The 13,150-nt window shown below is 38.7% G+C and overlaps 1 protein-coding gene and 2 long non-coding RNA genes across 4 annotated transcripts; 2 read left to right on the top strand and 1 right to left on the bottom strand.

Moving 5' to 3' along the window:
* Window positions 1-8,232: 8,232 nt before the first annotated feature.
* On the top strand, window positions 8,233-12,950 carry LOC144993999 (CD209 antigen-like protein A). 2 transcript variants are annotated; one of them, XM_078950120.1, is made up of 5 exons: window positions 8,233-8,554; window positions 8,729-8,830; window positions 12,101-12,243; window positions 12,326-12,426; window positions 12,607-12,950. In XM_078950120.1, exons 1-5 carry the CDS (start codon window positions 8,443-8,445, stop codon window positions 12,749-12,751), a joined length of 603 nt encoding a protein of 200 aa, XP_078806246.1. In that variant the 5' UTR covers window positions 8,233-8,442; the 3' UTR covers window positions 12,752-12,950. The 2 variants fall into 2 exon arrangements, with proteins under 2 accessions (XP_078806246.1, XP_078806244.1); XM_078950118.1 differs by having other exon boundaries at window positions 8,238-8,554; window positions 12,098-12,243.
* On the bottom strand, window positions 9,776-10,121 carry LOC144994007 (uncharacterized). Its single transcript, XR_013657346.1, has 2 exons — window positions 10,022-10,121; window positions 9,776-9,907 (listed from the first exon to the last, which is right to left on the bottom strand). It is a non-coding gene; the product is annotated as an uncharacterized LOC144994007 (long non-coding RNA).
* On the top strand, window positions 10,095-10,456 carry LOC144994003 (uncharacterized). Its single transcript, XR_013657343.1, has 2 exons — window positions 10,095-10,201; window positions 10,316-10,456. It is a non-coding gene; the product is annotated as an uncharacterized LOC144994003 (long non-coding RNA).
* Window positions 12,951-13,150: the final 200 nt, after the last annotated feature.

Genomic DNA, 13,150 nt, shown 5'->3' with positions numbered 1-13,150 from the left:
CCCCCCCCCCCCTCTCTAGCATCCCTCTCTCTTCTTCCCTCATTTCCTTTCGCGTCCGGTCCAACACCAAAGATTTTCAAATATGATTAAAATGAATAAAGTTCGGCCTTGATTACAAAAAGGGGTTTATTCAGACATATCTCTGTTTTGTCTGAAGTTTCATGAACCCCTGTTGTTAAATTAAAATATGTCCAACACAAGAGGCCTTCAGCTCTCATCTGTCTACCCAGCTGTTGGACAGGACAAGTTAAAAAAAAAAGAAAAAAAAGAACAAGGGCCATCACAGCAGCATCACAGTTATGTATTTATCACTTTATGCCAAAGGAAAATCAACAAGCATAAAAACCTAGTTAATTGCTTTGCTCTTGTAAAGCTGTGTTTTTCAACCTTTTTTGTGCCACGGCACACTTTAACCTTGACAAAAATCCCGCAGCACACCAGCATTCAAAAATTTAAAAACAGGAGAAAATCATAATCTGTATTGATCTTCAGCCCCTCTGCAATGTCACGTGCATTTTTGTGATAATTGTGGCAGAAAAAGATGGAAGTTGCAGGTGTTTTTTTAAAAGATGTACCAAAAGTTAAGTTAAAAAAATGTAAAACTGTGTGTTTGTTGTGGTTTCAAGACATTAAACAATGAAGAATCATAGTGCGCTGAGATGCTGTCACTTAAACCCAATGCATCATGGGAGATGTAGTGAAAACAGCCGCCAAACGCTGACAGACTCACTTCTCAGAGCTTCATTATTTTGTTCACTTGCTCCACGGTCTGATACCGGATTCTGTGGAAAGCTACTCCGCTAAAGACGTGCTTTAGCTGGTATTTTTGTTGGAACTAAGCGACTTTATGAGCAGAATCGGAACAAGGAAGTGAAGACTTTAACCAGTTCTGATTGGTCAGAAAGATGACGTGGGATTAAGCCCCCAAGAATGATTGGTGGAGACAGTTAGAGGGGTGGGACTTTTCCAAAAACAGAGCTGAAGCTACGGCTAAATCACTGTACTGTCATTCTTATCAAAATGTCTTTAATAGAATCAAATAAACACAAAGAAAAAAGTATTTTATGATCTTTCATATTCTTGACTACTCAGTGTTTTAACGGGGCCTGTTTGGATGAATACAGAGCTGATATCCTGGAGATGGTAAATGTTTTTAGATCAGTGAATGGGTAATTTCCCACGGCAAACCTGACCATCTTCACACCGGTTGAAAAACACTGTAATAAAGGACATTTTAGGTTTGCCTTGTGGCTTGTCAGTCTTTAAATTTATTCTATTTTGACTTTCTGAATGACAGTGATGCTAAACGCTGGCTGTTTGCCCTCCACTTTCCTTCTATGTAACATCTATGGGTTTTTAGAACAAAAGCTATAATGCAAAATAACAATATTGAGTGAAGACCTAAAACAAAAAAACATTCTTTTCCTGTAAATACATTTCCCATTGGTGTTTGAATTATGATTATGAAGCTTTTAACAAAAATCCCAAAACTTAAATGTATTAAAAAGCCATATTTCTGTCAAAAGAACAGGCAGACGGCTGAACCCAAATGCAGCAAGTTTATTAGATCACCTAAAAGTCCACAAAGGCTAAATCAGGGTCAGGCAGGCAGGCAATAAGATAATCAGAGGAGAGACTGGGTGGTCAGGGTCCAGGAGAGAGTCGAGTCAGAGTAAGGGTCAGGAGACAGAAGTTCGGCAGTGTGGCAAAAACAATAATGAGAGTCAGGTGTGTTGCATCCAGGAAGTGCATGCTGAGGTTGCTGGGAGATGAAGTGGATTAGTACTCTGAAGATGGTTCCCCCGGTGACCAGAGGGGGAGACAGAGTTCTGACTTCTGACAATTTCATGTTTATCTGAAGCCTCTGCTTACAAAATCTCCTCTACAAACAAGCAAGATTTATGGCTCTCCCAGACCTGTAACTTTCTCCGTAAAAGGATCCTCTGTCCTCCACTCCTTACCTGTATTAATGCCACCTGTTTGAAATGACAGTGGACAACATACTTGATGGCAGCAAAAATGATCAAGCCATCATTTCAGTCAAATGTGCTAGAGAGGAAGCCAACAATTAAACCACGTGTCATGGTTAAAATTTGTGGGCATTCAATTTTTTTTTGTTAAAATAAAAAAGACTAGAAAGAATCAATGTGGAAATGATTTAACATTAGTTTAGCTGAGTTAACCTCAACCAGAGGCTCTGAAACCACATGGGGCCCTTGACCCCATCTTTGTGGCTCTCTGGTTAAAAAAAAAATAATAATGTTGTAGAATTTATAAAGTAACACATATTTGGACAACAAGGCACAAGCAAAACAAAACCAATGAGTTAAACTTTATTCAACTCATTCACGAACACTTGAAAGACAGTACATATCACTTTGCCAGGCTCTTGACTATTGGGTCTCCGTAAGACTTCAACAATCTATTAAGCAGTGCTACTTTGTAGTTAACCAAAGTTGTAGTAAAATATTTTAACAGATTTTGTAGTGCCTTGTTCCACAGAGAATCAATTGGTGGTCCGTAAGCACAGCCAGAGTTCATACTTAAGGCACACAGGATTATAAAGTAGATTACCTATACTTAAAAAATTTAAGAATTTTGAGTGTGCCTCAAGGTCTGGAAAATAAAATATGGGACACTTGGTTAGCTATGATTTACGCATTACTGGTTGAGATGCACCAGCAATGGTAAAACAAGCTGTGCCTTTATTTTATTTTTCACTGCTGACATTACACTACGTACATTTGCTGCATTGAGAGAATCGTATGGTACATGGCGTGTTTTATGTTGAAAGGAAGTCATGCAAACCTCTGGCAAAAGTTATTTCAAATTTTGAAGAAAAAAAGCTAATTTCTCATTATGTTGATCTTTTATTTATGCCAAAAAGCAATGTTTCATTTATATTTATCATAAAAGCAAAAATAACAAATTCAAAGCAGTGTCTTATTTTTTTAAAGGGGGAAATAAGACTTTTTGGCTCCATTCGGGTTTTTAGTAAGAAATCAACCCGAACGGCTCTTAAGGTGTTGAAAGTTGCAGACTCTAGACTGTAGATACAGCTACTGTATCTACAACATTTACAGGTCATGCTCAGTGATATGTTGAGAATAGCTTGAGTGATACACAGCAGACAGAAGACAAGGAAAAGCAGTTTACAGGAGGTTCTCTCTGTTAATATGCACAAATTTAAAAGATATTCTCTCAGATAGTCTGAAACAAATATAAAAAACCATCCCAAATAATTTGGAAATGTAGTCGTTGCTGCAGATTCTGCCTTTTTCGAGAATAGAAGAAGAAGCAACCAAAGTCTACTTGTGTTGTCTTAACGTCTTTATTTTGCTGTTTAAGATTTATTTAATGGCCTTTTTGTAAATTTGTTTCAGTTTTTACTTCAGTAAAAGCAAAAGGAAAAATATAAAAAACCTTAGCTGAAAGAAAACATCTAGAAAGAACAAGAAGAAAAAACATACACATTTCAGTTGAAAGAAACTGTCAAACTCATTAACACATTACATTGCTCTTTTAAAGTATCTTAAGTTTACAATGTGGCTTGTCATTCTTTAAATTCATGGTAGTTTCACTTCCTGTATCACAGTGGTGCTCAACGCTGGTTTACCCTTCAAACTTCCTCCACCTCTCTTCTATTTAAAACCCAGTGTTTTTCTGAACACAAACTATTATCCAAAATAAGAATAATAAAATAACTTAAAAAGTACTGATGCAACATTTACTTTTGCTTAAAGATGGAAAATTGTTTGACATGGGTTACAAGGGAAGTTTTTGCAATGCTGGAAATTCCTATGCGTCACCATAAACTGCATGATTAATTACACATTTAGTTTCAGTATTATTTTTACTTGTTGATGATGTTGTTCATTATGTTGTGCTGAAGGTACAGACTTTATTTAGCTAATAATTCCAGCTGTGCATGATCTTCAAGTGTTCAGCATGTTTAAGACTCATTGGTTTGGTTCACTGTCCCATTACATTTTGATGTGGCTGATAGGTTGGCAATTATTGACACATTTACTATTAGGGATGCCCCGATCGGAAATTGGGCCTGATCACGTAGTTTCTGACTCGATCGAAATCGGATGTTGTCTCCAGATCAGGTGCTACAGAAAGAGGTACCTGGATCCAAATGCAGCAGGTTTATTAGCTCAGCTAAAAGTCCACAAAGCTAAATCAGAGTCAAGCAGGCAGGAGTCAATAAGTAAGGTTTAATGGCCGACAAAGTATGCATTATTACTTTTTATCGCACGCCGTGGAAGCCTGGACCGGTTCAGGCTGACCAAATTAGCCAATATGATCAGCCTGAACTGGTCCAATAAGATGTTGGTCCACCTTTTACAGATATTACAGCTTCAACTTTACTGGGAAGGCTGTCCAGTAGGTTAAGTTTGTTCAAACCATTGGTGACTAATCAAACAGTGTGTGTTAACAATTGGCTCTGACATTGTTTCTCTCTGTTTCTCTTGTTCCTCTGGCTGCCGTGTGCGGGGGGGGGGGGGGGGTCTTGGTGTGGGGATGGCTGGGTACTGTCCCTCCTTTTTACGTTCCATCATCCACTTTAGAAGAACATAAATCACAAAAGAACATAAATTACGACATATATTACGAAAAATACTTTTTGTAATATAGTGTGAAACCCCCCGCCCTCAACGGGTAGATTCTCACCCTGGTCAATGAACTGTAGAAAACATGGCCCCTGTTTCTCATCCAGTAAAAATAAAAAAGAAAATTTCTATGTCCTCTGCTGCAGCTACACATATATCTTTGTTACCTTTTCACCTGTACAGAGTTCCCTCATTTATTGCAGATGATGTAATCTGTGAAATCCACGGAGTCTGATTAAAGACGTTTATGGCAGTAATACTACTCACTGCCTAAATACACTTTTCTCAGACAGACATGAACATTTTCACTCTTTTCTCTTGTTTGAAATCTCAAACCTTCATGGAAATTAAGTCCAGGATCTTAGAATCAAAACAAAGAGATGATCGTTCACAGATTTCTGTTGATCTGAAAAGCTCCGCATTTCTGTAGAAGACACGCAGGAGATTAATTGACAGGGTATCCTGCCAATCAGGACACAGAACAGGGTGCGCCGTTTAAAAAAAGCAGCATCTAAAAGAATGTGCTAAACCGGGAAAGATGAACTGCGACGTAGAAAGGAAGACTGTCTTCTGTTCTATCTAACGGGGATTTTAGAGGGTTTCAGATCGGGACACAGACTGCAGAAGGGGGGAATAAAATGTCAAGTCTTGATCGTGTGGGCAGATTAAAAAACAACAAACATGGGTCTCTGATATTGTTTAGTGGGCCGGACCAAAGATGGAGGCAGCAGGCCAGATCCAGCCCGCAGGGCGTAGTTTGCCCACCCCTGGGTTAGAGGCTTTAAGTGCTGACCTATGTGGTAAACTTAATGATAGATATTTTTCACTGCTTTACTGCTCAGCTATTTGAGGAATTGTACGACAAAGTTTTAGGGACATTTTACAAACTTTCTTTTTTAATTACATGTTTTAAAGTGATACATTTATGATTTTAAAAGTTGTAAATTTACAACTTTAAAACTCATAAACGAGAAAAACAGAGAAGTTCTGTTTATCTGTGCTGCAGTCGAAGATTAAAAAAAAAGTTCCTTGCCTTCCTTTGCTATCTCAGAGGAACCTAGATTGAATGTTGACTTGCAGTGTTCCTGTCCTTTCACCTTGTTTTGTTCTAATCTGCCTTGAAACTCCATTTTGTCTATGAATCCATCCAATTTAAATCCAGTTTCGTATGACCTGTTTTGATATACTTACTGATAGGTTGAGTGTTTCTGACATTTCTTGACGTTGCTCACTTTCCCTTCTAGGTTTCATGGTGGTTTTAGTTCTGCTTTTATTTTGGTTTATTTTTGTTACTTCCTGTTCCTCACATGTCCTCTCATTTCAGATGTCTTGACTTTTCCTTCCCTGTGTAATTTCTCCGTCAGTGTGTTCACCTGCCCTCCCTGATGTGCCCACCTGTGTGTAATTGTGTAGTCATTCCTCCTGTTTACAGTACGAGCCTCCTTGTTTGCTGAGCAAGTTTGTCTATTGGATTTTCCTCTGTCCTGCATTTGTGCCCACACCGCATCCTGACATTACAATCCAAGCAGAATGGACACAGCAGACGCAGAAACTTCACGGCTTATCTGTCAGTAGGAGGAACAGCTGAGCTTTCTTTGGCCAGGTTTGCTGGAGATGTCCGATCGCCATGAGCAACAGCTGGCTGCAGTCAGTAAGCGGATTGAGCTGCAACTGTAATAGACCCAGCACCTTCCACCATCACACCTGCTCCATCCTTCCTCCTCCACTTTGGTGCATGCGGCTCAGGTCCAGACATCCCTTGCTCCCGCTGCTCAGCTGGCCTAACAAGAGAGGTTTTCTGGCGACTCCGGGGACTGTCGGGCGTCCTCTCACAATCTAGTTGTTTTAGGGTTTCCATGGCTTTTTGCTCATAACCCTGTTACTTACTGGCCTGCCAACCGGATCACCATTTGGAGTGATCACAGCCACAATGCCTGCTTATGTTCAGCTCGGCCTCCAGGAGCTGACCCTACAGTCCCAGTTGGGGAGCCACTCTCACATGACCTCTCCAAAGTGCCGCCTGAAAATCATCACTTAGGAGAGGTTTTTTCTAAATTCCAAGTTCTTGCTGCCTTTTCACAGACCCTATCACTGCGCTATATAACTACAGCCCGGTGCTACTCTGCCTAAGAGCCGGCTGTCGAAACTGGAGAGGGAGGCAATGGAGCAGTATATCTCTGACTCACTGAGCACAGGTTTTCAGGTCATCATCGCCTGTTGGAGCTGGGTTCTTTTTCGTTGGGAGGAAGGACGGTACCCTCCGCCCATGTATTGACTTTTGTGGGTTAAATGAGATCACCATTAAGAACCGTTAGCCTCTTCCCCTTATGAGCTCTGCATTTGAGGCACTGCGGGAGGTCAGGTCACCAAGCTGGATCTACGAAACACTTATCACTTGGTTCGCATCAGGGCTGGAAGACTTCGTTCAGTACTCCATTTGGTCATTATGATATTTGGACATGGCTTTTGGACCTGCCAACACCCCTGCAGTGTTTCAGGGGATGATTAATGATGTGCTCCGGGACTTCATCCATTGCTTTGTCTTGATTTACTTGGATGACATTTTCATCTTCTCCAAGGATCACTGGTTGGAGGGGTCAGCTCAACTGTTTGTGATCTGAACTGATTGTAAGAACCTGTCTAATATCTGGACCACCAAGAGGCGCCCCTAGTGTACTGTGAGGTATTGGGGCCAGGGCGGTTTCAGTTCAGCTTTTATTTTGGTATATTTTTGTTACTTCCTGTTGCTCATATATCCTCTCGTTTCAGAGGTCTTGATTATTCCTTCCAATTGTAATTTCTCCCACAGTGTGTTCACCTGCCTTCCCAGATGTGCGCATCTGTGTGTTTTGTGCATTTCACAGAGCTACAAGCCTCCTTGTTTACTGAGCAAGTTTTTCTATTAAATCAGAATCTTTCTTTGGATTTTCCTGGGTCCTGCTTTTGTTTCCACACCCCATCCTGTCAACAGGCATGGAGAATGCTGGTGGGTGGGATGCGTTGGGTGATAGAAACACCTTCTTCGTGCCTAAGCTGTGCAGTGTGTCTTCTAGCAACAGTTAATTGTTTAATAAATGATCCATGGGTAAAATTTTACATTTAAAATCTAAATCCTGCAGCCACCCATTAGTTAAAAAACATTAATAACTGTAAAATCAAACAAAGGAGATTCCAAATACTGTATATGTAACGTTATCATTTCTTCAGGTTAACTGAAAAGTAGGTCTGCTGCTGCACATGGGTTTCACTTCAACGTTGTTCTCGTAAATTTATGACATTCTTCTTGTAAATCTGCAACTATGAGTCTCATAATATTACTTTTTATTTTTATTTTGATGGCCCAAAAACTCTGTCTTAGAAAAAAAAACTGAAATTAAAAAAAGAAAAGTTTAAAACCCAGATAAAAAATAATCACAATGATTTACATAAAAATACAAGTTACATATATTTAATAGCTGAAATGTTTTAGGACTAACTTGTGTGGTTCATTTTGAAACATCCATTGTTATTCATGTTTCTTCACTTCTTCTTTTGTCAAGACTAAATTTTTGTGTAAAAATGTACTTTATACTATTGCAACATTTAGTGAATGAACTTGGGGCAATATGTCAAAAATGTAAAAGACTTAAAACTAAAGAAGTGTATTATATTCCTATTAAACTTGAACTGACAAATAAAAAGGAAACAAAGACTTTTTTTCTACGGACAAAATGAGGAAGAGAAAGCATGTGCTTCTTTGCTAATAGGAGGAAAATAAAGATAGATAAGTATGTGACACTGCAGAAACATTTGAACAGACAGGCAGAAGGTTAGTGAAGAAGGGACGATGGTGAGAATTGTTCATCAAGAAGAAATCTCTGTTGACTATGTCAATAGACCTCACACGTCAGCCAAGAGATTGTCTGACAAAGACCGTAAAGTCTACCATGCTCCAACGGGTAAGACAAACATTCATTAATATTATTTCTTTATAAACTGACAGACAAAAATATTCAAAATGTAAATAAAACAAACAGAACTTTACTATATCTGTAGAAACTATAGATTTCTGAATTTTAACTGAAATTGCAGTATGTCAAAGTTCCTAAATGTCTGTCAACATTTGCATTCAGGCAGGAACACATATCGGATAGTTGCTGTCAGCTTTGGACTTCTCTGTATCCTGCAAGTTGCTGTCAACATAACACTGCGTCTTTCTGTCTGTAAGCCTAAGTGTAAGTACCCACAGATTTTTGGCTTGCAAGCTACTTTTAAGACGACAAGCTCCAAAAGATTTACCTATATATACATTTATACATATAAATATGTGTGTTGCTTATATATGTGCATCAAGGTCTTTTTAAAATCACCTTCTAAGTTAAGAACTTATCCAGTATTTTAGTCTAAAAAGTACTGAGCCCGTGTCCTGACATTAAGATATAAAAATATATCTTGTTCCCACAGATTAATATCTTGTTCCCACAGGTTATTATGTCGTTCGCACGAAATACTATTCCGTTCCCAAAAGATACTATTCCGTTCCCACAAGATATTATTGCGTTCCCTCAAAATACTATTCCGTTCCCTCGAAATGATTAACTCGTGCGAACGCAATAATTATGTCGTTCGAACGCAATAATTAATCCGTTCGAACGCAATAATTATTCACGTCATAAGTCATACACGCGGATATGCTCTCTGTACGCCGGCAAAACTAAGCCGCTTTCAGCGGTAACTTCCGTGTCTCTGTGACCCATATTCGTTCAAAAAAGGAACATGAAAAACAAAAATGATCACTTTATTACCGTCTCAATGAATATAAGAAAAATATCAAAAGATTTATGATAACTAGGCTGCTTTGTCATACGATAGCTCCTGCTAGGCTACTACTAGCGCCGCCGCAGAGCTCTTTGATGTATGCCGGCATTTGGGCAACTGGCTGGTCTGTTGTCAGACAGCTGATATTGTAGTTTAGGGTCGAACAGGAATAACAATATTCAGGACTTGTCTTTTATTAACTTTAGCAGTCAGTACTTTACATTCGAAGGCTATAAGGATACATGCTAACTGACTAGCCGATCATTTCCTGTTATTAATTTACGTCATAGATTTACAGCAGATACCTTCACATTTCTGTCTGTGTGTGTCTCATTACATTGCATTGAAGACACGGAGGATGTTTAGAGAACAGATTTATTTATTTCAAAAAGCACAAAGCATCCATCGTATTCACGTTCATTCACATGATGATCTGTGGTACGCCCTCAGTCATCTTGCTGCAAAAGCCGCTTCCTGCCGCTACTTCCGTGTCTCTGTGAGCATTCAATAGGGGTAAAAATAAAAGCAAGAATGGTCGATCTGTTATTGTCTCGATGACAATCTGAAAAATATCATATTAAGCTGGCTGCTTCGCCGAAAGCACTTACCTTTAGCTTGTAGCATAACAACAATAGCAGTACGTCACGTTTCCCAGAATGCTTTGCGGCCAACCATTGGTCTTGTTGTTAGACCTTGGTCACAGGGACACGGTGATTGGCCAATGATTGGCAGGAAAGCATTCTGGGAAACGTGACGTACTGCTATTGTTGTTATGCTACAAGCTAAAGGTAAGTGCTTTAGGCGAAGCAGCCAGCTTAATATGATATTTTTCAGATTGTCATCGAGACAATAACAGATCGACCATTCTTGCTTTTATTTTTACCCCTATTGAATGCTCACAGAGACACGGAAGTAGCGGCAGGAAGCGGCTTTTGCAGCAAGATGACTGAGGGCGTACCACAGATCATCATCATCATGTGAATGAACGTGAATACGATGGATGCTTTGTGCTTTTTGAAATAAATAAATCTGTTCTCTAAACATCCTCCGTGTCTTCAATGCAATGTAATGAGACACACACAGACAGAAATGTGAAGGTATCTGCTGTAAATCTATGACGTAAATTAATAACAGGATCAATGATCGGCTAGTCAGTTAGCATCATGTATCCTAAATAGCCTTCGAATGTAAAGCAACTGACTGCTAAAGTTAATAAAAGACAAGTCCTGAATATTATTATTCCTATTCGACCCTAAACTACAATATCAGCTGTCTGACAACAGACCAGCCAGTTGCCCAAATGCCAGCATACATCAAAGAGCTCTGCGGCGGAGCTAGTAGTAGCCTAGCAGGAGCTATCGTATGACACAAAGCAGCCTAGTTATCATAAATCTTTTGATATTTTTCTTATATTCATTGAGACAGTAATAAAGTGATCATTTTTGTTTTTCATGTTCCTTTTTTGAACGAATATGGGTCACAGAGACACGGAAGTTACCGCTGAAAGCGGCTTAGTTTTGCCGGCGTACAGAGAGCATATCCGCATGGTGAATGACTTATTACGTGAATAATTACTGCGTTCGAACGGATTAATTATTGCGTTCGAACGACATAATTATTGCGTTCGCACGAGTTAATCATTTCGAGGGAACGGAATAGTATTTTGAGGGAACGCAATAATATCTTGTGGGAACGGAATAGTATCTTGTGGGAACGGAATAGTATCTTGTGGGAACGACATAATAACCTGTGGGAACAAAATATTAATCTGTGGGAACAAGATATATTTTTATATCTTAATGTCAGGACACGGGCTCCGTAAAAAAGCTATGTTTATGTACTGAAAAACTACAATTAGGAGTACACAAATCTTATTTTTGTAGTTTAAAACACATAAGTTGTTTTAGTATGAAAACAGAAAAAAAGCGATGATCGGGTTTCATGCTCTGCTGTAAACCGTGTAATGGGGGAGGGGGGAGTGCGGCTGGATGCTGGCGATCTTTCATCACATCCTTTGACGTAATTAGCACCCCTGGTCCAAGCTATGCGTATGGTTCATTTCTATAAAACTCTTCAAAGGACAACATTCTTGTGAAAAAATGAAATGAGCCCAACTTCAACCACTACTTGAATTGCTATATCATGACATAATTGACATTAAGGAATCTACATCATATTGCAGCATTAAAAATACCTTATTAGAAAACTGGCGAATTTTAGTACTGTATATTCCGCACTATAGGGTGCACTGGATTAAAAGGTGCATCGTCAATGTATGTTTTTTGCGGGCTGTAGTTGCATAACAATTTTTATTTACTGTTTTGTTCATTCAGTTTATTTAGAGGCATTTATTGCGGCTACAGTAATTTTAAATATGCAAAGTACGTTTCTGCATCGTAAAATGGTTATTGAGGGGTTATGTGATTGCGACGTTGCACAAGTGTTTAATGGTGTGTAATGAACGGTCCACCACTGCATAGTTCATGATTATTATTTTTTAACAGATACATGTTTAGAAGAAAGATTAATGATTAAATAAAAAGCCTCTTGAAGAAATACTGTAGCTAACAAGTAAAACAGTTGAAATGTGCCCCTGCCCCTATGAAATGTACATACATCCATATATATCAAAAATGTGTTCCTTCATGTATTTCTTTTGTTGCAAACGCTTTTTCTTCTAACAGCAGACAAGTCTTTCCAACAAGGATGGGTTTATTTTGGTTCCAGTCTCTATTTTATTTCTTCAACAAAACTTCCCATGCTGCAGAGTAGAGATGACTGTCAGCAAAGAGGAGCCGACCTGGTGATCATAAACACTAAGGAAGAACAGGTAGGAGTGGTAACTATTATTTTATCTCCACAAATACACATGATATTCCTTTTGTTGAAAGGTTTTTGATTTTATGCTAAAGAACTTCATGGGGAAGTTTCATAGGCTCACATGGATTGGACTGATCTACCAAGAAGAGACAATGAACTGGAATTGGGTGGATGGGACTTCACTTACAGAGAGGTTTGTGCTTTTATTGGTAAATGACATAAAGCAAAATTGAAATGCACTGGAATTAGAAGTGATGTGCTACTTTTTCACATAAATTTGGGAAGATTTTACTTTCTGATCATTAAAACTTCATAATTGTTTACTTTGCTGAAACATTTGCTTGTTGTTAACTTTGTTTTCTTGGTTTTCCAGTTACTGGGGCCAAGGCGAGCCAAACGGGTATATGGATAGAAATGAAAGCTGTGTGGAAATCAGGTTCTTTGAGCAAGAGAACAGCTGGAATGATATACCATGCTACGAGCAGAATTTCTGGATCTGTGAAAAAAATGCTCAATGAATTAATATACATACAAATAACCTTTTGAAAAAGCAGTTGAACATTGTTGATGCTTAGCCACAAAATGTGATGTATCTTTAATTTGCTCCATTTTCAGCTCCGACTTTGAATGGATTTGGCAACTCCTGATTGTAAAAGGATTTTCACATTTTGAAATTCAACAACATTAAACGTAACTTCTCAGAATCAACATAAACAAGTCTAAGTTTTGTTTGAATAGTTAATAGTTTAATTGGGCAACTAGAGAAGTAGGAAAGAATAAATCAAATATTTAATGTTTTGGATTGGAGTTATTAGAACTTTATAATTTATACAACTAAATGTGAAAAACTTGCTCTCCACATTTGAAGCAGCTGGAGTGCTGAAATCTTAGCAGCCCTTCAAAACACCACTATCACC

Source organism: Oryzias latipes, chromosome 1, assembly GCF_053564925.1.
Source record: "Oryzias latipes strain Hd-rR chromosome 1, Olatipes_Hd-rR_3.1".
Classification (NCBI taxonomy): Eukaryota; Metazoa; Chordata; class Actinopteri; order Beloniformes; family Adrianichthyidae; genus Oryzias; species Oryzias latipes.
The sequence above is the reverse complement of the archived record's forward strand: the minus strand, read 5'-3'. Positions and strand labels throughout refer to the sequence as shown.